An 18,508-nucleotide genomic window follows, 5' to 3' on the forward strand; every position below is an offset into this window, starting at 1 on the left:
ATGCCCTCTGACATCACAGAGGAAGTCCATACATGGTGAGGGTTTGGCAACGCTCTGGGGCCATCAATCAGGGCACATTTAAAGACGAGCACCATGTGTGTTTAAGTTGAATTGACTGGGTTAAGATGGGAGACAGTTTCTGTGGGCGTGTGTGTTCGACTGTGTGGAAGTGTGTGTGTGCGACTAGATTAGAAGTTTGTGTATGTGCATGTTTGTGTCAGTGTGTGTCTGACTGTGTGGGTATGTGTCTCAGTATGTGTGTGATTGTGTGTGGAGAGGAGATAAGGATCAACTGTCTCTCTTTCCAGATGTCAACGTTGACCAGCCAGATGAGAAGTCCATCATCACCTATGTGGCCACCTACTACCACTACTTCTCCAAGATGAAGGCCCTAGCTGTGGAGGGCAAGAGGGTTGGCAAGGTGGGGTGCAACGACTGTTTAACTATTTATATATATGTGTGTGTGTGTGTGTGTGTGTGTGTGTGTGTGTGTGTGTGTGTGTGTGTGTGCGTGCGTGCGTGCGTGCGTGCGTGCGTGCGTGCGTGCGTGCGTGCGTGCGTGCGTGCGTGCGTGCGTGCGTGCGTGCGTGCGTGCGTGCGTGCGTGCGTGCGTGCGTGCGTGCGTGCGTGCGTGCGTGCGTGCGTGCGTGCGTGCGTGCGTGCGTGCGTGCGTGCGTGCGTGCGTGCGTGCGTGCGTGCGTGCGTGCGTGCGTGCGTGCGTGCGTGCGTGCGTGCGTGCGTGCGTGCGTGCGTGCGTGCGTGCGTGCGTGCGTGCGTGCGTGCGTGCGTGCGTGCGTGCGTGCGTGCGTGCGTGCGTGCGTGCGTGCGTGCGTGCGTGCGTGCGTGCGTGCGTGCGTGCCTTCCTGTCACTGTCTTTGGAGCTTGTCTAACCCCTCTCTTTCTCCCTCCCTTCCACGCAGGTGCTGGACTATGCCATTGAGGCTGACCAGCTGGTAGGGAACTATGAGAGCCTGGCTTCAGAGCTGCTGCAGTGGATTGAGCAGACCATCCTCACTCTGAATGACCGGCAGCTGGCCAACTCCCTAAACGGTGTGCAGAACCAGCTGCAGGCCTTCAACACCTACCGCACAGTGGAGAAACCCCCAAAGTAAGATGGGGAGACACGCTGGGGGGAAATTTAGAGTTTAAGAACAGGAGTGATGTTCTAGCAGGTTGGAATCATAACTGCACATATTCCATGTTAGGTGTCTTACCTGGCTGTGTTGGTGTTCCTCAGGTTCACAGAGAAAGGCAACCTGGAGGTGCTGCTGTTCACCATTCAGAGCAAGATGAGAGCCAACAACCAGAAGGTGTACATTCCCAGGGAGGGAAAGCTCATCTCTGACATCAACAAGGTATCACCCACAGGGCTCCAGTTACTCGCTGTTTAAATGCATTACTTGTCCTGAGTAGAGCTTCAATAAACAATAGTTAACCCTGCAGGTGTTTAAGATCGTGAATAACACCCCTGGTTTAATTAAGGGACCTCTCTGACTAGCTGTGTTCTGATTGGCTCTGCAGGCGTGGGAGCGTCTGGAGAAGGCAGAGCACGAGCGGGAGCTGGCGCTGAGGAACGAGCTGATTCGACAGGAGAAGCTGGAGATGCTTGCTGCTCGCTTCGACCGCAAGGCCGCCATGAGGGAAACCTGGCTGAGCGAGAACCAGCGGCTCGTCTCTCAGGTAACACCCCTGGCCGAGACCTGGTAATGTATTCACAATGAGGAGGAGGGCGGTTATATTTGTCTCCCAGGTGTCCACAGACCAGAGATAACAGTAATCATAAGTGATGGTTGTGATTACATTATTTTGACGAGACATGTTTACTGCAGACCAGCCAGTCATATTATCTAGTAATGTGGAGGGGAGTGATAAATGACTACAGACACACTGTAGCTAGCTGATCTCCATTTTAATGGCATTTACAACTATAATTTGCTATCACTGTCATTTCTAGAAGTGAGAGTGGATTTAGCAATTTAATAGACAATTTAATACCCTTGTATGCATTTGAACACATTGACTCTTTCTATCACATATACGTTTATGACCAATGTACACACTGACCTCTCCCACTTCTAACCTCAATCTGTCCTCTTGTCCCTCAGGACAACTTTGGCGTGGACCTGGGAGCGGTGGAGGCTGCCACGCGTAAACACGAGGCCATCGAGACGGACATCGGGGCGTACGGGGAGCGTGTGGCGGCCGTGGAGGCGGTGGCCAGGGAGCTGGAGGCAGAGAACTACCATGACGTGCGTCGCGTGCTGGCGAGGAGGGACAACGTGCTGCGGCTGTGGGAGTATCTGAAGGACCTGTTAGCCGCTCGCAGGGAGAGACTCCACGCACACCGAGACCTGCAGAGACTGCTGGAGGAGATGAGATACATCATGGACTGGATGGGAGAGATGAAGGTACTGGAACATATCAACATGTCAACTCTGCACACACTATATATTCTCCCAGTGTAGAATATGTACTCTTGGTCATTAACAACCTTCTGTAATCCTGTACATTTCACACTATCAACCCTGCATGGTAGTACTCCTTTCAAAATGGTTACTACTCCTGGGTGTAATGGGTTTACAGAGGTTGACTGGGTGAATTAAGTCTGTCTGAGTGTATTCTTAGCTCTTGGCCTCAGCTGATTCCTTTTCCCCTGACTACCTTAAAGGGCAAATCCACCACTTTCCAATCCTGTATTCATTATCTCCAGCACCATACCAGTGTCTATATAAATTTAGGTGAAAATTAGGAATGTAACAATTCACCGATACACATCTGTCGCTGATTCAAATGTTTAAGATACAAGTGCATCGGTCTGCGGACCCCAAACCGATCCAAATGTAGCATGCATCGGTCAGAAAATCAATTCAAATGTTACGAATCGCCGGTTCCCAAAAATGTCTGGCTCCTAGTACATTCTTTCTACCTTCCGAAAAGACCTCATCTTTTGTGACAGCTGATGTGTCCTCTCTTTCAGTGTCCAACTGCATGTAACTGTGTTGACAGTCATTGATCTGCAAGTCATTTTGCATGCCGAATAACACCAGGCCATGTCAAAACTGCACACTATGCCCAGCTTAGTGCGTTGACCAATGTGAGGTATACGGCCTGTTCCTGACCTTGCACATCTGCGCAGCACCTTCAGAAATGTCTTGTGTGATAGTAGGCTTTATTAGTTGAGTGACAACCTATGTAATTTGCTAGGTTATTGTTATCTCTGCGCTGTTGAAGATGGTGTTTTACTGGAATAAAAGTAAGCTATTGGAGACAACACTCATCTGGCTATACCTGCTTACAATAGATTTTATTTAGATTGTTCAGGATCATCATCAGCAGGAGTTTTGGTCGTTTTTCGTTAAGTAATCAATGTGTATATAGTAATTTTTTGATATACAGGGTAAAGTTGATCATTTCCTAACAAGGACAGCAATCACTTTTGCGAGGCGCACCACGGTATGGCCGAATCTAGAGAAGAGATGATCACTTCATTAAAAACTTCCAATCGGTCAAAACCATTTGATTTAGAGATGAGGGTGAAATCCAAAGTTGTGCTATACACGCAGTGACCTGTTTATTAAGTACACTCATCTAGTACCAGGTCAGAACCCCCTTTGCCTCCAGAACAGACTGAATTATTTGTGGCATGGAAACATTGCGCAATTGGTATCAAGGGACCTAACGTGTTTGAGGAAAACTTTCCCCACACCATTACACCATTGCCACCAGCCTGTACTGTTGACACCAGGCAGGATGGTGCCATGGACTCCTGCTGCTTACTCCAAATCCTGACTCTGCCATTAGGATGATGAAACAGGAACCGGATTCGTCGGATCAGGCAATGTTTTTCCACTCCTCAATTGTCCAGTGTTGGTGATCTTGTGCCCACTGGAGCCACTTCTTCTTGTTTTTAGCTGATAGGAGTGGAACCCGGTGTGGTCGTCTGCTGCAATAGCCCTTCTGTGACAAGGACCGATGAGTTGTGCGTTCCGAGATTGCGTTCTGCACACCAATATTGTACTGTGGTGTTATGTGCCTGTTTGTGGCCGACTGTTAGTTTGCACGATTTTGGCCATTCTCCTTTGACCTCTCATCAACGAGTTGTTTTCACCCACAGGGCTGCTGCTGACTGGATGTTTTTTGTTTTGTTTGTCACACCATTCTCTGTAAACCCCAGACACTGTCTTGCATGAAAAGCCCAGGAAGCCAGACGTTTCTGAGATACTGGAACTGGCGCACCTGGCACCGACGATCATACCACGCTCAAAGTCACTTGGGCCATTGTTTTGCCCATTCTAACATTCAATCGAACAGTAACTCAATGCCTGTCTGACTGTTTTATATAGCAATCCACGGTCACTTGACCCACTGTCTGTAGGAGCAACCATTTGTGTGAATGGGATGGTGTACCTAATAAACTGTCCGCTGAGCTATGTCATAGCTAATTTGTAAACCACAAATATTGATACATTACTAGCACAAACACTTCATCTGCAAAAATATCAAGTTAGTTTGTGGGTGATGGTGATTTCAGAACCAAAGTCTGGGACAAAAAAAGATACGCTACATCACCCCTCCTTTATCTGATATTGGTAGATGCCTAGATGCCTAGTCTCCCTTATGGTTCAGCTCAGGTGCCTACATAGTACATACACCATAGCCATGCATCATTTACACACACACACACAAACACAGAAGTTGGCTCAGACAGATCCAGCTCCGAGAGGCCCAGCTCATGAGTTCCATCAACAGCAGATTTTAATTTAGAATAGAAAATGTGTTTATGCAACAAATGTTAGTGCATCAAAGCGTATTGATTCATTCTGATATCAAACCAAATCACACCGAATCATTTCAAACTAAAACGTATTGTTCCTGTATTGTATCGGAGCCCATGTGTCTAGATGCGTATCGAATCATTTTGAAAGGGAAAGATGCGCATCCCTATAAGAACATGGCGGATTTGTATGACCTGTGGTTAAAAAGATAAGAAGAAAGGTCCTAAAAAAATGTTTCTCTGTGACATCACAGGGCAGGATTAAAAATAAGAAAACCAGTGATTTTCAAAACCTGTAACGAGTTTCTAGCCAGGGTGAGGGTATTTTCTTGCTTCTCACGTCACCGTGAATCTCAGTGTTTGAAAATAACTGTTTTTAAAATGTTTTAATCCCTTACACTTGTGGAAATTGGCCTATATGGATAGGGCCAAATAGATATGCTTCTAACAGAACTACAAAAAGCATATGCATGACCATGGTAGCAATTGAAAGAACACTTTGGAGATTTATGGGGAAATTATCAGAACAAAGGGGAGGACAACAGTTCACCTGACACAAGACTGAATCCAAACATTACACTCTTGATTTTATGTGCATTTAATTTACTATACTTTTCATTTGTCAATACCGAAATCTGAAAATACTCTGGATACATTCAGTAACATAAAACTAATATTCATTGAAATTTGGAGTGGACGCAAGATAATTTTTAAATGTTTTAAAATTGATTGAGAGGACTAACTGGTGTCTCCAAGTAGCCACACACTTCTCCAGTTCCTAAGTAATTTCAATGCACTTTTATGACTCAAGGAAAGAACTATAAAGTGCTATTTGAGCTCTCCTAGATTTGCCATTGAGGAACTGAATCAAGCACACCTGTAGTTTTTGTTTGCAACACAGCCCTCACACGCAATCTAAAAACGTTCCATTATAAATTGCGATCTGGGTTAGGTGTGCATCATTTTGGAAGATTATTCTAGTACCAACGTGGCTAGCTAAGTTTTACAAATCTTAGTGTTAGGCTTTCAAAAGGCACTTCAGACAATCAGATCATAATATTGGTGTGCATAGAATGGAGTCAAGTGCATCCAAGTGAGTGTTCTGTTGCTAATCATTTTCTTCACAATTCGACAAACAGGCTCATTCTTCTCAGGACAACCCAGGGTATAACTCATGTCAGCCTTCTAACTGTGGATCTAACATAGCGATCATAAACGTTGATACTGTACTTTTTTTAAATGTACGTTTTCTAATATGGAAATGTGAAGTGCACATTTGGACTCATGGCTGTGTGGTTTGCTTGTACGAAGTCAAAGCGGTATTCATTATAATCCTCAATGTCTTGTCTTTCAGAACACATCAAGTCCTTTCAATTCACAGCATTTCCCTCACTCAGACAACAAATGTGCAAAAGTAGCGGAAGGGATGGGGACATCTTCCTGTCGCACGCGGTGCTCAAGTTTATAATGACTGTCAGTCAAAAGCCATACAGCGTTGTAAAGCAGAGAACCTGAGCTCTGACATCATGTATAGCATGTTACTGTACAGCCACTCTGATCCAATTTAGGCACTTACTGTATCAATGACAAAATGTGCCATTTTCAACCCTTATACGGGATTACAGGGACTGGGAGTGGAAAGGGTTCATTTTTGATGACGTCGTCAGGTAGAACTTGTGCCGTTTTCACATATGTAGACACTGGTATTGTGCTAGAGATAATGAAAATGAAGTTGAAAAGTGGTAGAATTGCCCTTTAACAGATTGATGTTATTGTGATTATATTGTGATTTAGGGAGCCTTGCCTCATCAATACCTAATGAGCACTCTGTTTTCTCAAGATAAAGTCTCGCTTATCAGTCACCAAGAAAGCTGGCCCCTCATTTACGATATTGACAGCTTTGCTTAATCTATAACTCTCAGTGACTGCTGGAACCATAATGTCTTACCAATTCTCTCTCCCATTACCATTTCATTAGGAGCATGTCTTCACAATGTAGAGAATTTAGTATTTTATTAGGATCCCCATTAGCTGCTTCTAATGCAGTAGCTACTCTTCCTGGGGTCCACACAGAACATTTATAGACAAGAACAGCTCAAGGACAGAGCTACATACATGTATATGATAATATAAAGGTTCTGTACTGAGATAACAGAGAGAACTATACTATAGGCCTACATAGTCCAGACATTGTGAATGACTGTGTTTCTAACATGTCTCCCTGCCATGTGCTCTCCCAGGGTCGTCTGCAGTCCCAGGACAGTGGGAAGCATCTGCATGATGTGGAGGACCTGCTGCAGACTCACAACCTGGTGGAGGCAGACATCTCAGCCCAGGCAGAGAGGGTCCGCGGGGTCCAGAGAGCTGCTCAGCGCTTCACCTCCGACCAACAGGGTGAGACTACAGACATGCACACACGTTTTATACACACATTGTTACTGTTTGAGTAATTATGAAAAAGGTAACATTTGACTACTATGCAACATTTGTTTGGATGCCCCTCCACTGCTAACTAAATAACTAGCTATTTTTCTCCATCTTTCTCTCTCAGTCTACAAGCCGTGTGAGCCGGCGCTGGTGGGAGAGAAGGTGTCTCTGCTGGGCCGGGCCTATGAGGAGCTGGGCCAGCTGGCTGGTGAGCGGAGGGAGCGCCTGGAGGCCTCACGGCGCCTCTGGCAGTTCCTGTGGGAAATGGGAGAAGAGGCGGCCTGGATCAGAGAGCAGGAGCAGATCCTGTCAGGAGGAGACTGTGGCCGCGACCTCACCTCCGCTCTGCACCTCCTCAGTAAGCATGAGGCCTTCAGGGACGAGATGGCAGCCCGCTACGGTCCTCTCGGCCACAGCATTGCCGCCGGACAGACCCTGGTGGAGGAGGGACACTTTGGAGCCCCAGAGTGCACTGAGAGGATCAGGGACGTACGTGCTCAGTGGGCACACCTGGAGGAGGTCAGTGGGCATGGGGAAAGGAGATGGACAAGTCTAGAGAGTAGTCTGTCCATTAGCAAAATGAATATATAGACTATATAGTATTTCAGAAGTTGATGTATTTCCTCTGTTTGTATTCTGATTCCTTCTCTCTCCCTGCGTCCCCAGACGTCCCAGCTGAGGGAAGTGCAGCTGAAGGAGGCGGTGGCCCTGCACCAGTTCCAGACTGATGCCAATGACATGGAGGCCTGGATCTTGGAGACGCTGCGCCAGGTGTCCAGCCAGGAGGTGGGCCACGACGAGTTCTCCACCCAGACCCTAGCCCGCAAGCAGAGAGAGGTGGAGGAGGAGATCCAGAGCCACCGCACCCTCATCGACTCCCTGCATGAGCAGGCCCTCAGCCTGCCCCCGGTCCATGCAAACTCCCCTCAGGTCAGTTACCCCTGGAACAGTATACCGAACCAACTCACACTTTCTACACTAATGCACACACTCCCACTGTTTCTCTCTCTCTGATATATACAGACACTGGCCCATACATATTACATACAGACTCTCAATGTCTCCGATTAAGTGAGACATATTTTATTTATCGTTCCCATTCTGTATTCCTTGACTTGTTATTGACTCTGGTCAGAGGAGTGTCTTCTGGCTGACTGGTTGTTATTGACTCTGGTCAAAGGAGCGTCTTCTGGTTGTTATTGACACAGCTAGAAGATGCTCCTCTTACCAGACTGATTGTTGCTGTCTGTGTAGGTGGAGGGGCGTCTGCCTGCTATTGAGCAGCGCTATGAGGAGCTGGAGTCTCTGTCTGCATCGCGGCGTCAGGCCCTGGAGGGGGCCCTGGCCCTCTACCGCATGTACAGCGAGGCGGGCGCCTGCCAGCTGTGGGTGGGGGAGAAGGAACAGTGGCTGGACGGCATAATGATCCCCACCAAACTGGAAGACCTGGAGGTGGTGCAGCAGAGGTGAGCTGGGGAAGGGAGGAATAAGGGAGGAGTGTTAGAATGATGTTATAAGAAGAAAGAAATTATCTGTAGGCAATGATTTAAATGGCCTTTCCTTGATCGATATCGATCTGCGTACTCACTGTGGTAAAGGAAGCAGATATCAAACTGAATCTGTCTCTTCTTTTTAACATCAAAACAACGTTTGAGTATGATAATATTTCACCTTTAGTCTCCATTGTAGAGACAAAGCAATGGAAATATGAGTGATGTGAAATGAGACTGTCTGATGTATCTGTGTGTCTGCAGGTTCGAGACCCTGGAGCCTGAGATGAACAACCTGGGGACTCGTATCTCTGATGTCAACCAGGTGGCCCTGCAGCTCCTGGGATCAGACAACCGCAGCAAAGAGCAGATCCACCAGACACAAGACCAGCTTAACAACAGGTTAGTAGTACTTGACATGTCTCGGACATGAAAAACACACATACCATCTGATACACAGCCAATACTCTGTATAGAGTTAGCACTGGGAACAGGTATTGAGACTTCCCCTTGCTCTGGTCCCCAGGTGGAAGGAGTTCCAGCGTCTGGCGGACCAGAGGAAACATGCCCTGGAGTCGGCCCTCAACATCCAAAACTACCACCTGGAGTGTAACGAGATCCAAAGCTGGATGAGAGAGAAGACCAAGGTGATCGAGTCCACCGAGAGCCTGGGCAATGACCTGGCTGGTGTCATGGCCCTGCAGCGCAAACTCACCGGCATGGAGAGAGACCTGGAGGCCATTCAGGTACGGCAGGGTCAAGGGTAATGGAGGTGGACAAAGACTTAGGGTAAACCTAATGAAACCACAGCATCAGATAATTTTAAAGAGATGATCAGTATTGTTGAGTCATTAACTGTTAATGACATCATCAATACTTTGTATAATTTTATGTCAGATGATGTTGGTGACAACCAGGTATATTTTCCATATCTTTTCAGGGTAAGTTGGACGACCTGAGAAATGAGGCAGAGAAGCTGGCTGAGGAGCACCCGGACCAGGCCGAGGAGATCCATGCCCACCTGGGGGGGATCCAGGAGGTGTGGGAGGAGCTCAACGCCACCATGAAGCGTCGTGAGGAGTCTCTGGGCGAAGCCAGTAAGCTGCAGGGATTCCTCCGGGACCTGGATGACTTCCAGTCCTGGCTTTCCCGCACGCAGACCGCTGTGGCGTCCGAGGACATCCCCACCTCGCTGCCAGAGGCTGAGTGCCTGCTCTCCCAGCACGAGAGCATCAAGAACGAATGGGACAACTACAAGGAGGACTATGAGAAGATGCGGGCGGTGGGTGATGAGGTGACCCAGGGCCAGACGGACGCCCAGTACATGTTCCTGGCCCAGAGGCTGCAGGCGCTGGACACCGGCTGGCAAGATCTGCGCCGCATGTGGGAGAACCGCCACAGCCTGCTGGCCCAAGCTTTCGACTTCCAGACCTTCCTGAGAGACGTCAAGCAGGCTGAGGGCTTCCTCAACAGCCAGGTGAGGACCAGGGGACCAGGGAAGGAGAAGAAACATACAAATATACTGTTTATCTTGATATAGTTACTAATAGTTCTCTCTCCCTCTGTAGGAGTATGTGCTGTCTCACACTGAGATGCCCTCCAGCCTGCAGGGAGCAGAGGAGGCCATCAAGAAGCACGAGGACTTCCTGACCACCATGGAGGCCAGCGAGGAGAAGATCACAGGCGTGGTGGAGGCTGGACGCCGCCTGGTCAACGACCTCAACGCCAACTCTGACAAGATCCAGGAGAAGGCCGACTCCATCCAGGAGAGACATCAGAAGAATAGGGAAGCTGCAAATGAACTCCTCTCTAAACTGAAGGACAACCGTGAACTTCAGCACTTCCTGCAGGACGGACAGGAGGTACAAACCATCAACTAACTCTTACTATAATAATGGTGGTGTGATACATTTTATTGAGATGCTGTTTGTTCTGTATTCAGAAATCTGACAAATCAGTAGTCAAAGTAATTAACCTGAGGTACAGGTCATTGAGTAATATCATTCTCCTTTCACTCTGCAGCTGACTCTGTGGATCAATGAGAAGATGCTGACAGCTCAGGACATGTCGTATGACGAGGCCAGGAACCTCCACAGCAAGTGGCAGAAACACCAGGCCTTCATGGCTGAGCTGGCCTCCAACAAGGACTGGCTGGACAAGATCGACAAGGTACAGTATGACTATGAAGGATTAAATATTCAATAAATCAGAAAAGGTGTGTGTGTGCCAGTATTTTACTGTCTGGCTCTCTCTCCCCTCTCCCCCGTTAGGAGGGCCAAGTGCTGGTGACAGAGAAGCCGGAGCTGCAGCCTGTTGTCCAACAGACTCTTGAAGGCCTGCAGAGCCAGTGGGAGGAGCTAGAGAGCACTACGCGCGCCAAGGCACAGTGCCTCTTCGATGCCAACAGGGCGGAGCTTTTCACCCAGAGCTGCTCTGCCCTGGACATTTGGCTGAAGAACCTGTCAGGACAGCTGCAGAGTGATGACTTCGGAAAGGATCTGACATCCGTCAACATCCTGCTCAAGAAGCACCAGGTGGGTGACATTACACTGTCCAATCCAAGCATCAACTTTACCACTTCAAGTCCTCAGTTGTCATACTCCTTTGTGACCATTTGAATGGATAACTGTCACTTCAATATAAAAGAGGTATAACAAACATGCTCTCCTTCTCCCCGTGTCTCTGTGTAGATGCTGGAGCACCAGATGGAGGTGCGTGAGAAGGAGGTGCAGTCGCTGCAGTCCCAGGCGCTGGCGCTGTCCCAGGACGATGCTGGTGTGGCGGTGGTGGAGGTGGACGGCCAGCAGAGGAGAGTCACTGACAGCTTCTCTCAGCTCCAGGACCCCCTCAACCAGAGGAGGCAGCAACTGCTGGCATCCAAGGAGGCCCACCAGTTCAACAGAGACCTGGAGGATGAGATTGTGAGTGGGACAACCTGACTCTAAATTCAGAGATTTTAATACTGAATCATCATGTGTGTTGTATACACAGTTTTCTCCTGTTTGTAATTCTTGTTTACTTTCTTCCGTCACTTAGCTGTGGGTGAAGGAGAGGATGCCCCTGGCCACCTCCACAGACCATGGCAAGGACCTGCCCAGTGTACAGCTGCTCATCAAGAAGAACCAGGTGCACAGATGAGGGAGGAAGTCTGGACTTCTATCAGAATGAAAGGACAGTGGGAGGAAATAATTCACATTGGAGAGGAGATGTTGCATTTGGCTAAACCTTTGTTTTGTCTCCCAGACTTTGCAGAAGGAGATCCAGGGCCACCAGCCCCGTATTGATGACATCCAGACCCACCACCGGGGTATGTCCCCAGGGAAGGAGGAGGTGGACGGGGAGTGGCAGTCTGCTCTGGAGCAACGTCTGGTGGAGCTCCGGGACTCCTGGGCCCAGCTCATCGCTGAGACAGATGAGCGCCACGCCCGGCTAGTGGAAGCTAACCGCGCCCAGCAGTTCTACACCGACGCTGCCGAGGCCGAGGCCTGGATGGGAGAGCAGGAGCTACACATGATGTCAGAGGACAAGGCCAAGGTGAGTGGAGAGACGGACTGTAGCAAAGACGGGCTGTAGTTAAAGAGCTTTCTGTGTTAATGATGATGCTAATGATGTTCATTCTGCACACTCGATTGCTTTGTTTATCCTTTGCATAATGATGCTGACTCCATATCTGTGATGTGTGTCTCTGTATGTGATGTGTGTGACCCAGGATGAGCAGAGTGCTCTAGTGATGGTGAAGAAGCACCAGACATTAGAACAGGCTCTGGAGGACTACGCCCAGACCATCCACCAGCTGGCCAACAGCAGCCGCACCATGATGACTAGCGAACACCCAGAGAGGTGAGAGATCACAACAGGTTAATAATGTGGGGTTGGGCCAGTAGCCAAGCAAGCGTTGGGCCAGTAGCCAAGCAAGCGTTGGGCCAGTAGCCAAGCAAGCGTTGGGCCAGTAGCCAAGCAAGCGTTGGGCCAGTAGCCAAGCAAGCGTTGAGCCAGTAGCCAAGCAAGCGTTGGGCCAGTAGCCAAGCAAGCGTTGGACCAGTAGCCAAGCAAGCGTTGGGCCAGTAGCCAAGCAAGCGTTGGGCCAGTAGCCAAGCAAGCGTTGGGCCAGTAGCCAAGTAAGCGTTGGGCCAGTAACCAAGTAAGCGTTGGGCCAGTAACCAAGTAAGCGTTGGGCCAGTAACCAAGTAAGCGTTGGGCCAGTAACCGAAAGGTTGCTAGTACAAATACCTGAGCCGACACGGTGAAAAATCAGTCTGTGCCCTTGAGCAAGACACTTAATCCTAATTTGCTCCTATGGCTGACCTTGTAAAAGAAACGCATTTCACTGCACATATACGGTGTATGTGACAATTTAAAAAAAATTAAGAAACTGCTTTAATAGCTCAATTCGTAACGCTAAAAGTTTACCATATGATGTAACTACAGTCACAATGTTCCTGTCATTACAACTGGCCTGACTCTCTCATTACAACTGGCCTGACTCTCTCATTACAACTGGCCTGACTCTCTCATTACAACTGGCCTGACTCTCTCATTACAACTGGCCTGACTCTCTCATTACAACTGGCCTGACTCTCTCATTACAACTGGCCTGACTCTCTCATTACAACTGGCCTGACTCTCTCATTACAACTGGCCTGACTCTCTCATTACAACTGGCCTGACTCTCTCATTACAACTGGCCTGACTCTCTCATTACAACTGGCCTGACTCTCTCATTACAACTGGCCTGACTCTCTCATTACAACTGGCCTGACTCTCTCATTACAACTGGCCTGACTCTCTCATTACAACTGGCCTGACTCTCTCATTACAACTGGCCTGACTCTCTCTTATTCGCCACTACTATTAGTGAGCGTATCAACCTACGGCAAGCCCAGGTGGACAAGCTGTACGCAGGGCTGAAGGACCTGGCTGAGGAGCGTCGTGGGCGTCTCCAGGAGAGGCTGAGGCTGACCCAGCTGAAGAGAGAGGTGGACGACCTGGAGCAGTGGATCGCTGAGAGGGAGGTCGTGGCTGGATCCCATGAGCTGGGACAGGACTACGAACATGTCACAGTGAGTAACACTTTTCTACTGTAGATGCTCTACAGACTATCAGTAACATTTCAACTATCTACTAGCCCTAGCCCTAACCCTGAACTTAACCTTTATCCTAACCCCAGCACTAACCTTAACCCTTATTCTAAACCTAACTGTAACCTTAGCAAGCAGTTCCTTATCAACAGATAGTTTGTTAGTATGACCATCTGTAGAGCATCAATTACTGACCTTCAATTACTTAGTAACACATAAACAAACACACTTAGGAACACAACACACACAGGCACTGATTGCTCACCAACAACTCTTTGTTCTTTGTCAGTTTGATGTTCAACCATATGTAATCCCCCTCTCTCCTTAGATGCTGCGGGACAAGTCAGTATGATGTTCAACCATATGTAATCCCCCTCTCTCCTTAGATGCTGCGGGACAAGTCAGTATGATGTTCAACCATATGTAATCCCCCTCTCTCCTTAGATGCTGCGGGACAAGTCAGTATGATGTTCAACCATATGTAATCACCCTCTCTCCTTAGATGCTGCGGGACAAGTCAGTATGATGTTCAACCATATGTAATCCCCCTCTCTCCTTAGATGCTGCGGGACAAGTCAGTATGATGTTCAACCATATGTAATCCCCCTCTCTCCTTAGATGCTGCGGGACAAGTCAGTATGATGTTCAACCATTTGTAATCCCCCTCTCTCCTTAGATGCTGCGGGACAAGTCAGTATGATGTTCAACCATATGTAATCCCCCTCTCTCCTTAGATGCTGCGGGACAAGTCAGTATGATGTTCAACCATATGTAATCCCCCTCTCTCCTTAGATGCTGCGGGACAAGTCAGTATGATGTTCAACCATATGTAATCCCCCTCTCTCCTTAGATGCTGCGGGACAAGTCAGTATGATGTTCAACCATTTGTAATCCCCCTCTCTCCTTAGATGCTGCGGGACAAGTCAGTATGATGTTCAACCATATGTAATCCCCCTCTCTCCTTAGATGCTGCGGGACAAGTCAGTATGATGTTCAACCATATGTAATCCCCCTCTCTCCTTAGATGCTGCGGGACAAGTCAGTATGATGTTCAACCATTTGTAATCCCCCTCTCTCCTTAGATGCTGCGGGACAAGTCAGTATGATGTTCAACCATTTGTAATCCCCCTCTCTCCTTAGATGCTGCGGGACAAGTCAGTATGATGTTCAACCATTTGTAATCCCCCTCTCTCCTTAGATGCTGCGGGACAAGTTCCGGGAGTTTGCTCGGGACACCAGCACCATTGGCCAGGAGCGCGTGGATGCCGTTAACGGTCAGGCCGATGACCTCATCGAGTCGGGTCACCCTGAAAACGCCAGCGTGGCAGAGTGGAAGGACGGTCTGAACGAGGCATGGGCCGACCTGCTGGAGCTGATCGACACGCGCACCCAGATGCTGTCCGCCTCCTACGAGCTGCACCGCTTCCACCAGGACGCCCGCGAGGCCATGGGGAGGGTCCGGGAGAAGAAGGATGCGCTGCCCTCTGACCTGGGCCGTGACCTCAATACCGTCCAGCACCTCCACCGACAGCACAATGCCTATGAGCACGACATCCAGGCCCTCAGTGGACAGGTAGGCTGCTGCTTTTAACTGTTGACTGCACCATGAATTTCCCTTCAGGGACAATTAGAAGTTGCATTAAATTGAATTAATTTGTCACCATACAACGGGAGTACAGGGATACTTACAGGAACACCAGTCATTACACACACTCTGAACACACTAAAATATTAGATTTAATGCAGACACTACATGATATTAGCAATTTGTCAGAGCAAAAGGTTAATGGTTTTTAAGCTCCCGTCTGCCCCGTCCCTCTCCATCCCCAGGTGAACCAGGTGCAGGACGACGCAGCGCGGCTGCAGAAGGCCTACGCTGGGGAGAAGGCTGAGGAGATCCACCGGAGTGAGCACTCTGTCACTGAGGCCTGGGAGGGTCTGCTGGGGGCCGGCCAGGCTCGCCGACTCCTCCTGCTGGACACCGTGGAGAAGTTCCGCTTCTTCAACATGGTGCGTGACCTCATGCTGTGGATGGACGGGGTCAACCTGCAGATCGACGCCCATGACAGCCCCAGGTCAGACCTGATCATCTCTCACTTGTGTGTCATTGTTGTTCTCCAATGTTAGTTTTATTAAGGTCAATGGTTAGGGCCCCAATATAAAATCCCTTTCACCAATGTATTCCGCTCCCCGCCCCACCCTCCCGTCCTCTCTCTCTCAGGGACGTGTCCTCTGCAGGGCTGGTCATAGCCAACCATCAGGACATCAAGTCCGAGATCGAGACCCGGGCAGACAGCTTCACCGCCTGCAATGAGATGGGACACTCTCTCATCAACAACAACCACTATGCAGCTGATGAGGTATGGGCCTGGGCATGTCACCGTTTCACCACATACAGTACAGTACACACTCCCGTCAATTCACACACACTAGTATTTAGTCAAGGGATTAGGACAAAATCCAATGTCAAAGGTGTGTTTATGCAATGTGTGAGTAGGGTTTGTATTGTACCTCAGTGTGTATTGTGCAGTTTGTTCATGTGGTGTTATTGACCTGCCTCAATTCAGATCCGGGAGAAACTGCACCAGCTCCAAGGCAAGAGGGACGAGATCAACAACAAGTGGCAGGACAAGATGGACCACCTTCAGATAGGTATGTGGACTTCAGGCTGTGGTGGTGGTGTTTCTTCATTTCTTTGTGTTTGTTTTACATTTTAAATGTTTTCATTTGAGTCATTTAGCAGATGCGACTTACAAGTGTGTTAGGGTGTGTGTTTAGTGCATGTAGTGCATGTGTTTTTTTTAGCATCTGTGTTTGGGTGTGTGTTTGCATGTTTGTGGGGAGAGAGGGAGAGGTCCTTTCATGGTTACTAATTTTTTTCTCCTGTCCCTCTGTCTCAGTTCTGGAGGTGCTGCAGTTTGGCCGGGATGCATATGTGGCAGAGACATGGCTGGCAGGCCAGGAGCCCCTGGTGCGTGGGGCGGAGCTGGGCTCTAACGTGGACGAGGTGGAGAGCCTGATCAAACGCCACGAGGCCTTTGAGAAGCTAGCCGCCGGCTGGGAGGAGCGCTTCACCCTGCTGGAGAAACTCACTACGGTGAGAGGAGGGGGACAGGGGGCAGGACTGGAAGGAGGAGGGGGACAGGGGGCAGGACTGGGAGGAGGAGGGGGACAGGGGGCAGGACTGGGAGGAGGAGGAGGGCAGGACTGGGAGGAGGAGGAGGGCAGGACTGGGAGGAGGAGGAGGGCAGGACTGGGAGGAGGAGGAGGGCAGGACTGGAAGGAGGAGGGGGACAGGGGGCAGGACTGGGAGGAGGAGGGGGACAGGGGGCAGGACTGGGAGGAGGAGGAGGGCAGGACTGGGAGGAGGAGGAGGGCAGGACTGGGAGGAGGAGGAGGGCAGGACTGGGAGGAGGAGGAGGGCAGGACTGGGAGGAGGAGGAGGGCAGGACTGGGAGGAGGAGGAGGGCAGGACTGGGAGGAGGAGGAGGGCAGGACTGGGAGGAGGAGGAGGGCAGGACTGGGAGGAGGAGGGCAGGACTGGGAGGAGGAGGAGGGCAGGACTGGGAGGAGGAGGAGGGCAGGACTGGGAGGAGGAGGGGGGCAGGACTGGGAGGAGGAGGGGGGCAGGGGGCAGGACTGGAAGGAGGAGGGGGGCAGGGGGCAGGACTGGAAGGAGGAGGGGGGCAGGGGGCAGGACTGGGAGGAGGAGGGGGGCAGGACTGGGAGGAGGAAGGGGGCAGGACTGGGAGGAGGAGGGGGGCAGGACTGGGAGGAGGAGGGGGGCAGGACTGGGAGGAGGAGGAGGGGGGCAGGGGGCAGGACTGGGAGGAGGAGGGGGCAGGGGGCAGGACTGGGAGGAGGAGGGGGACAGGGGGCAGGACTGGAAGGAGGAGGGGGGCAGGACTGGAAGGAGGAGGGGGACAGGACTGGGAGGAGGAGGGGGACAGGGGGCAGGACTGGTAGGAGGAGGAGGGGGGCAGGGGGCAGGACTGGAAGGAAGAGGGGGACAGAGGGCAGGATTGGAAGGAGGAGGGGGGCAGGGGGACAGGACTGGGAGGAGGAGGGGGGCAGGACTGGGAGGAGGAGGAGGAGGAGGAGGGGGACAGGGGGCAGAACTGGAAGAAGGAGGGGGGCAGGACTGGAAGGAGGAGGGGGACAGGGGGCAGGACTGGAAGGAGGAGGGGGGCAGGGGGCAGAACTGGGAGGGGGAGGGGGACAGGGGGCAGAACTGGGAGGGGGACAGGGGGACAGGACTGGGAGGAGGAGGGGGACAGGACTGGGAGGAGGAGGGGGACAGGACTGGGAGGAGGAGGGGGACAGGACTGGGAGGAGGAGGGGGACAGGACTGGGAGGAGGAGGGGGGCAGGACTGGGAGGAGGAGGGGGGCAGAACTGGGAGGAGAAGGGGGGCAGGGGGCAGAACTGGGAGGGGGACAGGACTGGGAGGAGGAGGGGGGCAGGACTGGGAGGAGGAGGGGACAGGACTGGAAGGAGGAGGGGGACAGGGGGCAGGACTGGGAGGAAGGGGCAGGACTAGGAGGAGGAGGGGGGCAGGACTAGGAGGAGGCGGGGGGCAGGACTAGGAGGAGGAGGGGGGCAGGACTCGGAGGAGGAGGGGGGCAGGACTCGGAGGAGGAGGGGGGCAGGACTAGGAGGAGGAGGGGGGTAGGGGGCAGGACTGGGAGGAGGAGGGGGGCAGGACTGGGAGGAGGTGGGGGGCAGGACTGGGAGGAGGGG

General features: G+C 50.8%; 1 protein-coding gene across 5 annotated transcripts in view; it reads left to right on the top strand.

Annotated features, from left to right (window-relative positions):
• The window catches only part of LOC129863925 (spectrin beta chain, non-erythrocytic 1-like), a 99,090-nt gene that overhangs the window by 71,589 nt on the left and 8,993 nt on the right, over positions 1-18,508 (top strand). For all 5 annotated transcript variants that reach the window (XM_055936358.1, XM_055936359.1, XM_055936361.1 and 2 more), the window contains 25 exons: positions 309-421; positions 921-1,108; positions 1,238-1,355; positions 1,522-1,680; positions 2,106-2,408; positions 7,015-7,168; positions 7,326-7,720; positions 7,868-8,131; positions 8,456-8,667; positions 8,956-9,093; positions 9,218-9,437; positions 9,632-10,168; positions 10,260-10,553; positions 10,714-10,860; positions 10,962-11,225; positions 11,382-11,612; positions 11,728-11,817; positions 11,935-12,225; positions 12,401-12,531; positions 13,547-13,751; positions 14,968-15,342; positions 15,600-15,844; positions 15,991-16,129; positions 16,337-16,421; positions 16,670-16,866. In XM_055936358.1, the coding sequence (XP_055792333.1) occupies positions 309-421; positions 921-1,108; positions 1,238-1,355; positions 1,522-1,680; positions 2,106-2,408; positions 7,015-7,168; positions 7,326-7,720; positions 7,868-8,131; positions 8,456-8,667; positions 8,956-9,093; positions 9,218-9,437; positions 9,632-10,168; positions 10,260-10,553; positions 10,714-10,860; positions 10,962-11,225; positions 11,382-11,612; positions 11,728-11,817; positions 11,935-12,225; positions 12,401-12,531; positions 13,547-13,751; positions 14,968-15,342; positions 15,600-15,844; positions 15,991-16,129; positions 16,337-16,421; positions 16,670-16,866 (5,495 nt within the window). The remainder of the gene's footprint in view (positions 1-308; positions 422-920; positions 1,109-1,237; positions 1,356-1,521; positions 1,681-2,105; positions 2,409-7,014; positions 7,169-7,325; positions 7,721-7,867; positions 8,132-8,455; positions 8,668-8,955; positions 9,094-9,217; positions 9,438-9,631; positions 10,169-10,259; positions 10,554-10,713; positions 10,861-10,961; positions 11,226-11,381; positions 11,613-11,727; positions 11,818-11,934; positions 12,226-12,400; positions 12,532-13,546; positions 13,752-14,967; positions 15,343-15,599; positions 15,845-15,990; positions 16,130-16,336; positions 16,422-16,669; positions 16,867-18,508) is intronic.

Source organism: Salvelinus fontinalis, chromosome 10 (assembly GCF_029448725.1).
Source record: "Salvelinus fontinalis isolate EN_2023a chromosome 10, ASM2944872v1, whole genome shotgun sequence".
Lineage (NCBI taxonomy): Eukaryota > Metazoa > Chordata > Actinopteri > Salmoniformes > Salmonidae > Salvelinus > Salvelinus fontinalis.